Raw genomic sequence first — 10852 nt, 5'->3', positions numbered from 1 at the left:
ATGTATATTCATATATAATTATATATTACATATATGCCAGATGGGACTCTACGTTGGGTTGGTTTAAACCCACCGGCTGTATGTGTGAAACTGCTGAACAAACAGGTGAGGAAGCACGTGAACTCTTTCAGAGAGGAGCAGAAGGTCGTGTCTTTGTGAAGGAACGAGGAGATGCGATAAATGTCAGCTGAGATGTGCAGTCAGTCAGAAAGTCGAGCAGATAACTTTGACATTTCGGCCGCTGGTTCTGAAAACCCCACATAGGCTGCTGAGCAGGACCGGAGGGCACGCTATCTTCTCCAGACCTGGACTACATTAAAACTAACCAGCGTTAATCAAGCTGGATGGGGTGAATACACACCAACAGGAAGACTCAAACAGATGCACATATCCATCTTCTGTCAGCAGCCACAGGGATGCAGTTACATCTGCTCGCACATCTTCCTGCAATTAGGAGCAATCTGCTGGAAACCACTTCAAGGACTTCCCAGCTGGACGAAGCAAGTGGGCCCTGACACATGCCACACAGGTCTTTTTGTACCCACCGTCGGCTCGGCCCTGCATGGAGGAGTGCACGTCTATTGCATCCATCAACCTCCTATGGTTGTTTTATACTGGTTCTGATGGTGTTAATGGGTCAGTAAAGTAAGATGAAGCGAGAACAGAGAGGTGCTTCTGAAATATGTCTGCAGCAGGAAGGAGACATGACTGTGTGGCAATGCTCTGAGCTGGGATTTGTAAGACGCCCAGAGCTGGCTTTAGCAGCAGGAAACCTCAAAGCCTGTAAATAATCCACATGTGCAGACTGCACATAAAGACATCCAGTACTTAGCAGTTCCCTTATCGCAGTGTGATAGCCCAGGGACACGAGAGACGCTTTGGCCTCTATTCACTAACGTGGTGAGGAGGAAGATGCAGATAAGACAACGCTTGTTTATTGAGGAAGTTGTGCTCACATGTGGAAGAGGATGTGAACTTTGAACACATTTCGAATGAGGAAAATAAAAGAAGATTGCAAACGAGGAGGAAAACACATTGTAGTCTTTGTTCCTGATGAAACCTTGTCATCTGGCTAACCTAGTGGAGGTTTTCTGATCTGCATCACCTGGAGGGTCCAGGTGTTGCAGTCTGTACCTGCAAAACCACAAGCAATGTGTGTAAATCTACTTGTCCATCTGTTTTGCTTTTATTCCTCCACCTTTTAAACCTGACCTGCAGATAATAATATGCTGTAGTTTTATGTACAGGAACGTTTCAGGATTGTTTGATGGAATAGTGTGTGATTGTGTGTGTGTGTGTTGTAGCTGATGACATATTTTTGGCCACCCAAATATGTAAGACATGTTTTATGAATAGGTTGTAAATCTGGTTGCACCCGTCTTAGTGGTCTGTCGATGTCAATAATCTTTATTACTCTGAAGAATGAACTTTGAATTTGGTTCTAATGTTTGATTTGATTGAAAGATAATTTGATAAGAAGTCTGTTGTCAAAGTGACCTAAGAGGAAAATATTGGTCCTGACCAAGACGTTATTTCTAACCAAGAAAACGACACCGAATGCTGTGGTCGTATGCGGGGCCAAATGGGCTCAAACCATGGGAGGCGATGTTGCTCCTTCATTTATTTCTTTTGAAACTTGTGGGATGGAGTGAAAATCTTGACCTTTTGGTTTCAAATTAAATCACTTGCGAAAAATATGATCTAATTTTACAATTTCTGGTGTTTAAGTTATGTTCATTACTGTTGTTTGATTTAAATATTTAAAAAAGGACCATAAAGGTGCGCAAAAAGTGATGTAAAATTAAAGATTTATCCACCTGTTGCCATAGAAATGTTAGTGCCTAGTAATTTTTCTTCATCCACCAGGTTCCCCTGACAAATTTAAACTCATGTTTGGTTTTGATTACATTTTATTGCTTCATCCCAATAGAATTGATTTGGTTTCTTCAGATATTCAGTACCAACTTGTTTAGTTTCCTTCAGTCAAATGAAATATCTCACTCGTCTGATTAAACATTTTACAGTTTACAGTGTAGAATCATCTACATACATTTGTACAGCAGCTTTACAAAAAGCTGAGGATAAATCATGAAGATGGTGTACAACAGTGGTCCCAGACATCTGCCTTGCGGGACCCCACTGTTCAATAAGCTGCCGCTGCTGTAAACTTGTTGTCATGTGTGAATTAGGTCTTAAAATAAAATGTCAGTCTGACTAACTCCATAACATTCCAGTTTAAAGATGGCTAAAATCCAGAGATGCTGAACCTCGAACCAGTTATGTCATTACTGTAAGAGTAAAACAGCTCTTACATGCGTGTCCATCAGGCGTCCAGCACATTAGAGGTGCACATGTAAGATGACAAGCAGATGATGGAAGGAAGAGAATCAAGAGGAGGAACGGAGATCCTCGACGAGCACAATCTGTGCTCGTCATGGATTGTCTATAACGAACACCATGTTCCAGCATAAGAGTGTCCATATGTACACCTGGCATCAGGATTCCTTGGGCCGCAGTTCAATGATCGACTTTGTAGTCGTATCGTCGGACCTGCGGCCACATGCCTTGGACACTCGGGTGAAGAGGGGGGGCGGAGCTGTCAACTGATCACCACCTGGTGGTGAGTTGGCTCAGATGGTGGGGGAGGAAGCCGGTCAGAGCTGGCAGGCCCAAACATGTTGTGAGGGTCTGCTGGGAACGTCTGGCTGAGCCCCCTGTCAGAGCGAGCTTCAACTCCCACCTTCAGCAGAGCTTCGGACATGTCCCGAGTGAGGCGGGGGGACATCGAGTCCGAAATGGGCTGTGTTCCGTGCCTCTATTGCTGAGGCGGCCGGCCGGAGCTGTGGCTGTAAGGTAGTTGGTGCCTGTCGTGGCGGTAATCCCAGGACTCGTTGGTGGACACCAGCAGTGAGGTATGCCGTCAAGCTGAAGAAGGAGTCCTATCGAGCCTTCTTGACCTGTGGGACTCTGGAGGCAGCTGATGGGTACCGGCGGGCTAAGCGGCATGCGGCTTTGGCTGTTGCCGAGGCAAAAATTCGGGCATGGGAGGAGTTCGGCGAGGCCATGGAGAAAGACTTCCGGACGGCTTCGAGGAGATTCTGGTCCACCATCCGGCGGCTCAGGAGGGGGAAGCAGTGCTCCATCAATACTGTGTACAGTGGAGGTGGGGAGCTGCTGACCTCAACTCGGGACGTTGTGGGTCGGTGGAGGGAATACTTCGAAGACCTCCTCAATCCTACCAACACGTCTTCCCATGAGGGAGCAGAGCTGGGGGACTCAGGGGTGGACTCTCCTATCTCTGGGGCTGAAGTCGCTGAGGTGGTCAAAAAGCTCCTTGGCGGCAAGGCCCCGGGGGTGGATGAGATCTGCCCGGAGTTCCTTAAGGCTCTGGATGCTGTGGGGCTGTCCTGGCTGACACGCCTCTGCAGCATCGCGTGGACATCGGGGGCAGTACCGCTGGATTGGCAGACTGGGGTGGTGGTCCCCCCTTTTTAAGAAGGGGGACCGGAGGGTGTGTTCCAATTACAGGGGAATCACACTCCTCAGCCTCCCTGGTAAGGTCTATTCAGGGGTCCTGGAGAGGAGGGTCCGCCGGATAGTCGAATCCCGGATTGAGGAGGAGCAGTGTGGTTTTCGTCCTGGTCGCGGAACAGTGGACCAGCTCTATACCCTCTCTGGGGTCCTGGAGGGGGCATGGGAGTTTGCCAAACCAGTCTACATGTGCTTTGTGGACCTGGAGAAGGCATTCGACCGTGTCCCCCGGGGGCTCCTGTGGGGGGTACTCCGGGAGTATGGGGTACCGGACCCCCTTGTACGAGCTGTCCGGTCCCTGTACGACAGGTGTCAGAGCTTGGTCCGCATTGCCGGTAGTAAGTCGGATCCGTTTCCGGTGAGGGTTGGACTCCGCCAAGGCTGCCCTTTATCACCGATTCTGTTCATAACTTATATGGACAGAATTTCTAGGCGCAGCCGAGGTGTTGAGGGGATCCGACTTGGTGGCCTCAGGATTGGGTCCCTGCTTTTTGCGGATGACGTGGTCCTGTTGGCTTCATCTGGTCGTGATCTCCAGCTCTCGCTTGAGCGATTCGCGGCCGAGTGTGAAGCGGCTGGGATGAGAATCAGCACCTCCAAATCTGAGACCATGGTCCTCAGCCGGAATAGGGTGGATTGCCCTCTCCGGGTCGGGGGTCAGGTCCTGCCTCAAGTGGAGGAGTTTAAATATCTCGGGGTCTTGTTCACGAGTGAGGGAAGGATGGAGCGCGAGATCGACAGACGGATCGGTGCGGCGTCTGCAGTAATGCGGGCTCTGCGCCGGTCTGTCGTGGTGAAGAAGGAGCTGAGCCAGAAGGTGAAGCTCTCGATTTACCAGTCGATCTACGTTCCTACCCTCACCTATGGTCATGAGCTGTGGGTCGTGACCGAAAGAACGAGATCTCGTATACAGGCGGCTGAAATGAGTTTCCTCCGCAGGGTGGCCGGGCTCCCCCTTAGAGATAGGGTGAGGAGCTCGGTCATCCGGGAGGGGCTCAGAGTAGAGCCGCTGCTCCTTCGCATCGAGAGGAACCAGTTGAGGTGGCTCGGGCATCTGGTCAGGATGCCTCCTGGACGCCTCCCTGGTGAGGTGTTCCAGGCACGTCCCTCTGGGAAGAGACCCCGGGGAAGACCCAGGACACGCTGGAGGGATTACATCTCTCGGCTGGCCTGGGAACGCCTCGGGATCCCCCCCGCAGAGTTGGCAAATGTGGCTGGGGAGAGGGAAGTCTGGGCTTCCCTGCTTAGGCTGCTGCCCCCGCGACCCGACCCCGGATAAGCGGCAGAAGATGGATGGATGGATGGAACGGAGATAGAAGAGTGGGTGCTGTAAAGACTGCAGTGAAACCTCACCAGAAGTTATTTCATCCCAGCATTATTTTACACCTCTCAGAGGTATTCCACCTCCAGCAACATTTATGGTCACGTGACCAGCTGTTTCTTTGAGTTTACCGGCAACACAGTTCGCTCATCTTGTCTGTTATGAAGCTGCAGCATGATTACGGTTCGTTTTCGTGGATGATCCATCACATAATTATCAGAATAATAATTTGGTGAAAAGTTGGAAGCTCAGTGGATCATTAAAAGTAGCTTGTGACTGGTCTGCGTGAAGCTTCAGGTAAAACTTTAATGGTGTCATAAACGTCCTTGGAGCTTTCTGCTGCTAACAAACCACCTAAACATGAAGCTCGGGGGGGGGGGGGGGGGACTCGCTGCCGTGTTTCCATGTATAACTTTAATATGCTGAGTTATATTTTTCATGAAGTTGCAACCTGAAAATGTTTCAGTTTCTTACAGAAACCTTTTTTTTTCCATCGATGACAGCGAGGGATTCCCAGAAATGTCTTCTCATCCATTAATGTCTGAACTTCCTATCATATCCTGTTGACTCAACTCTGTTTGTGCCAACACATTTCACTGCATGTGTCACCATTCAGAGTGAAAAAGAAAACAGCCAGCACTGTTTACTCTTCATCGTACTTTAATTTTCCTCGTACCTTATGAAATATCAGTTTCAGTCACACTAAACAGAAAAAGGCTTGTAGATCATCTTAGCTGCAAAACGAAAGAAATAATGAATTTCCTTTACAAAGTGTTTAATTCCGTCTTCAAATGCAAAGATCTAAAGTAGGAAATTTCTTCTTTTTTTTTTCCCTCACAGTGAAAATAAAATCTGTTTATTTTCCCAAACGTCAAAATTCTCTATTGTAGTTTTTCTTTGGTTTGAAGATGTAAAATGTAAATATTGACTGAGCGTGGGCGTGAATCTTGCTTAGTAAGTTCTTAGTTTAACTTTCAGCACTTTCTGTGTGAGTGTCACTGCTTTCAGGGATTTTCCCCCAAAATTTCGATGCAGAAGACAGACGTGCAGAAAGAAAAATGCTGCCATTTATCCTTAAAAACAAGAGCTGGGAGGGGGACAGAGACATATGGAGGGGGCGGCATTCAGGTTTAGGATGGTGAGATGCTTGGAGTACGGCCTGCCGTCATATTTATACCTATGATGTCATCAGACAGCCATGTGTCTGTAGGGGTTGGTTCGCTCTTCAGCCGCTCTCAGACCATCAAACAGCTGTTCGCTTCATCCGACTTATTCTGGACTTTACTGGTGTCGAACAGCTTTCTGTTTGCTGCTCGGTAGCTTTTCCTCACAACGCTGCCGTTCCGTCCTTCCTGCTCAGACTCGTCCAAACTGCTGTTGTATAAGATGAGGCCGGTAACCGCGGCCGTAGCAATCATCTGACAACAAGGCCCGTTATTTACAGATGGTTTACTGGTGGAGGCGTGAGGCTACCAGTGGAGGTGTCAGGCTGGCCAGCTCACTGTGGGAGCACTGACCGTTTCAAGACCACTGGTGTTTTTTCCCCTCCAGCTCTGTTTGCTCTGGATGGCATGTTTGATTATTTATCGTAAGGGAAAAGGGAGTAGCTGGAGCAATAAACATGTGTCTGCTCTGTATTTTGTTTTCCACTGAGAAGGCCGTGTCCTTTAACAGATTTTTGAAGCGGCTGTAAAGTCTTTTATTTGCTTTGTGGAGGCCAGTCAGACAAAGAGGAGGAGGATGAAAAGCTGCGATTAGGCTGTTTTTCCTGTGGGTACAACTTATCAACAGATAAATGTTTCTCCTGGATGCTTGCACATCGCTTTGTCTCTGGATGTGTTCTGACATCTGTTAATTGTTTATGCCTGACTTTTAGCAGGAGAGTATGATGTTTACCTGTCAAAAAGTTAAGTGGGGGGTTGGAAGGGGACACAGTGGCTCTGATAACAGAGTTCTGGAGGGGCTTTCTGTCGGAGTATTTGTAAACCTTTTCATTTTAACCCTTTTCGTTTTGCTTGTCTCTTGGTTAGGCTCTGCAAATGGCTCGACAAATTCTTCTCCAGCAGCAACAATCACAGCAACAACTCCAGCAACAACAGCAACTCCAGCAACTGCAGCAACAACAGCAACTGCAGCAACAACAGCAACTGCAGTCTCAACAAAACGCCGGCCGCAAATCCCCCAAAGCCGGCGACAAGCAGCAGAGCCTGCAGGTACTGTAAATATGTTGTCAATCTCAGCTCATCCCCTATTAGCAGATTGTTATCAGGCCGTGTGGTTATTTCACTTCGTGGTTTCAGGGTTTTTTTGGGGTTTTGTTTTGTTTTTAAACAATCCAGTGAACTGCGTGCAATGCCGGCGAGAACACGGCGTACAAGAAAAAGTACAGCACCAGGCTAAGTTCACAAACAGGAAATTAAAATTAGCATTGCAGCATCTGCAGTTATGTTTCTCCTGCATTAGATGTGATACAGCAACACACACGCGCACACACACACACACACACACACACACAAGCTCCATCTGGCAGAAATTGGTTTGTGTTTTTCACTCAAGTAGTTAAAAAGTTTTCAATCTGAGATCCTTTAATTATGACAATTTTTATTCTTGTTATTATCGTTGCCTCTGCCAAGGCAGTCATGATTTTGTCAGCATTTATCTGTATTTTTAGGATTTTATAAGAAATTAAATACATTATTAATAAACTCAAAGTCTTTTTAGATGAAAATAAGATAAGACCTACTTAAGTGGACCATTGTTGGAGTTTTTGTTTAAAAATATTAGCTATAATTTCTTTTTGATTGTGTCTTATTCATTTGAATTTTTTTTTTATTACCTCTGCATAGTAGAGTATGATTTTGCCAGGGTTTGTTTGTTTGCAACTTTACAGAAAAAACTACTGGAGGAATTTACCATGATGTGTTTCAAAGAACGAGTCTTGGTTTAACTTATATTCCATTAGATATTGGGATAGATCCAGATCAGCATCTGGATTCAGGAATGTTGGCTAGATAGATAGGAACATTTCCATTATATCTGCATGTAACTCCACAATAAATGATGAGAAAATTCAGGTGAAGTTCTCAACAGGTTTTCCAAGATTTCCAAAGATAGATGTGGATCCTGGTTACGTTCTGGAGACTACCATCCAGAACAGGAACAACTTTTCATCACTGCAAGAGAACAAACATGCAGCAAATACCGCAATATAGCCAATACACTGTTGATTCATGATCAATGAATCAGAAATCTTTTAGTGGATCCATATTAGATAAAAGTAGAACCAGAACATCAGCAGGAAATGGGCTGTTCGATGGAGGTCTGACCTATCACATTGATTTTCTAGTTATTATTATAGTTATTTATAGTTTAACAGGAAATATTCCTTTGTTTCTGAAGATAATTTTTGTAGGAAGGTTGCAGTTTGGGTGAAAGCAGGAGGAAGTCATGCATTCCCAGTTTCCTGGCAGGTCTTCACCAGCAGCAGCAGGAGGCACCACAGAGCAGCCCAGAGGTGGTCTGGGTGTCCCGGGTGGGGGACTTGGTTGGGTTGGGTCAAAGTGTGAAGGTAGAGCGAAGTCTGGAGGCGATGCGACACTCATACTGTTGCTCACACAGGAAAGGGGAAAATAAAATCTTGTTGTTTTCCATCTGGTCTCACTTTTAAATCAACCGGCTGCTTATCTGATGCAATATTTACGTTTATTTCAGATCAGCTGCCTCTGAGATGTATATCTCTGTTTGAACAAGGAGCAGTTGTTTGTGTCAGTGTGAAATTGCAAACGACTTCAGGGCATATTTGGTAATTAATACAGAGGCCCCTCTCTCTCTGTGTATATATAATATTTAATACCCTGACTATCCCACTGGGGTCCGTTTTTAATGAGCTATTGTTGCAGCTAGGTCTAATGTCAGGTTGTGGAAAAGCCTCTTTGTTGTGCAGATGTCTTCAGAATAGCTCCAGAGGATGAAATATGACTGTGATGACCTTTCAGTTGTGTGCATATTTGTCAGGATTCACATAAGTTGAAAGGATCAAGCTAAAGAGTTTCCGCGGCCTGCCAGGGAATTGTGCTGCAGAGGTCAGCAGCGGCGACCGCGGCGGCAGATTCCAGCGTGCAGCCAGTTGTTGGTACATCCTGAAGTACTACACCATCTCCTGCAGACAAAGACAAAATTAAAATTCTAATTTATTAATGTATACAGAGAGCTTGGCCAAGCTGTCACTCAGCTATTGAAAAGAGAGCCGGATCCCCCTTCCCCACCTCCAGCTTCCCCTCCCTCCCCAGTTCTTGTAAGGAGAGCTTAGACTTGCTGTAAATTGCCTCCTCTCTAATGTTGCACGCTGCGTTTTGCAGGGGTTGAAGCTGCCATTATGAAAAAGCCACAGGTCCAGACAAGTGTTTGTTGATCTCTGAATTACACATTCGGCTAATTAAATACACCCCAACCTCATGCACGCACAAGCCAAGTGTTCATGCATAAACATGGCTGTGTGTAAGGGTGTATTAGGCTTCATTTTGTCACCCCCCCCCCCCCCCCCCCCCCCCCCCCCCCCCCTCCTGCTCGTGGCTTTCTGTTAGTGAGATTCATGTTGTTTTCTGTCTCAGTAACACATTTCCTGACACACCAGAGGGTCTTGAATCTCATCTCACTCCTTCTTTTAAGAGTGAAGCCCCTGCTCACGGCGGCCCCCGCCACACCGAACACCCAGCATCTCCATCACACAGCCGGAATAATGATTCTCTGTTGAGCTGGACTTGGGTCATCAAAAGACATGATCCAACAGTTATGAGACTGTACTCAGTCGACGCCTCATAAAAGCACCTGATGTGCAGACCAGGCTCCATTCATCTCAGCGGTCTTCCTATTAGCCACAAGGAGATGCGCAGAGAGACTTTTACTCATTTGCAGATGTGACTCACGTTCCGATTCATTCAAGTCAAAAAATAATGAAGCACGGTGTATATGAAACATCTGAAAAAAATGACCTGCATAGAGGACCAAAGGAGGGAAAAATATGAGTCAAACAAGCCTCAGAATCCTTGATCAGCATTAAATGGCTCTTTGGTTTTATATCCCCCCCAACACACACACATTCTTTCTCTCACACACACACAGACACACACACACACACACACACACACACACACACAAAACTCCTTCCCAGCCCCCTCACCTCCGCACCGCCTACCGCTGCCTCTGGATGAAGATGTACTGGATACTCAGCAGCTCGGAGGCCTTTTAATCATCCTCTAGATGCAAACAGCTGCTGTGCGGCTGGAAAGCAGCTAAACATACTCGACTGGTCAAAAAGCCAGTAAATTACCCTGACAGAATGACACGTGTAATTAAAAGAATCCATGCCGCTTTTACCTTTTTGCGCTTTCGCACCTACAGCGGCACGGCGACGAGAGCCGGCGACTCCCACCCCGCTAATTACCATTATCAGTGAAATGGTTGGGTTTGACTCATTAGTTCCATGTGCATTTAATTAGAGGCAGGCTGAAATTGGATTTAACTTATTACTTTTTCATGGATCACTTTCTTGTCATCACTTCAAATTGGATTGCAGCCCCAGGTAACTAATTATGCCAGCCGCAGGATCAGGAGTAGAGAAATAGGTAATTAGGAACAACACTGTCGGACCCTCGCTGATAGTCCACTGAGGTGGGGGCAGGGGAAATTACCCAGACTGGCTGGTTAACTGCACCTCGTTGCAGGAGATGCTAGGTATGCACCCACCTCCTACTGGGAACTACGGGACTCTCGCCTGGCCAATAGATGTCAACCTGGTGTCTTTGTAATACCCAGATTATGCTTGTTTCCCAGCCAGGACTGGGATAGGTGATTCATGACACCGTTGCAGACTGACGTATATGGCTAGCTATCCTTGTTTCAGTCTGTTATGTTGATCTGACCGCAGTCGGGATGTACTGAGAGCTCATTTATAGGTAGATAATATCATAAAGATGGAAGGATGTTGATCCTGAGTGGCTT

General features: G+C 46.7%; 1 protein-coding gene across 1 annotated transcript in view; it reads left to right on the top strand.

Annotated features, from left to right (window-relative positions):
- The window catches only part of foxp1b (forkhead box P1b), a 169166-nt gene that overhangs the window by 107056 nt on the left and 51258 nt on the right, over positions 1–10852 (top strand). Inside the window, 1 exon segment of the mRNA XM_079241660.1 lies at positions 6883–7065. Within this exon segment, the coding sequence (XP_079097786.1) occupies positions 6883–7065 (183 nt within the window).

This window comes from Telmatherina bonti (genome assembly GCF_933228915.1).
Source record: "Telmatherina bonti genome assembly, chromosome: 6".
NCBI lineage: Eukaryota > Metazoa > Chordata > Actinopteri > Atheriniformes > Telmatherinidae > Telmatherina > Telmatherina bonti.
Note: the sequence above shows the minus strand (reverse complement) of the source record. Positions and strands in the feature narration are given on the sequence as shown.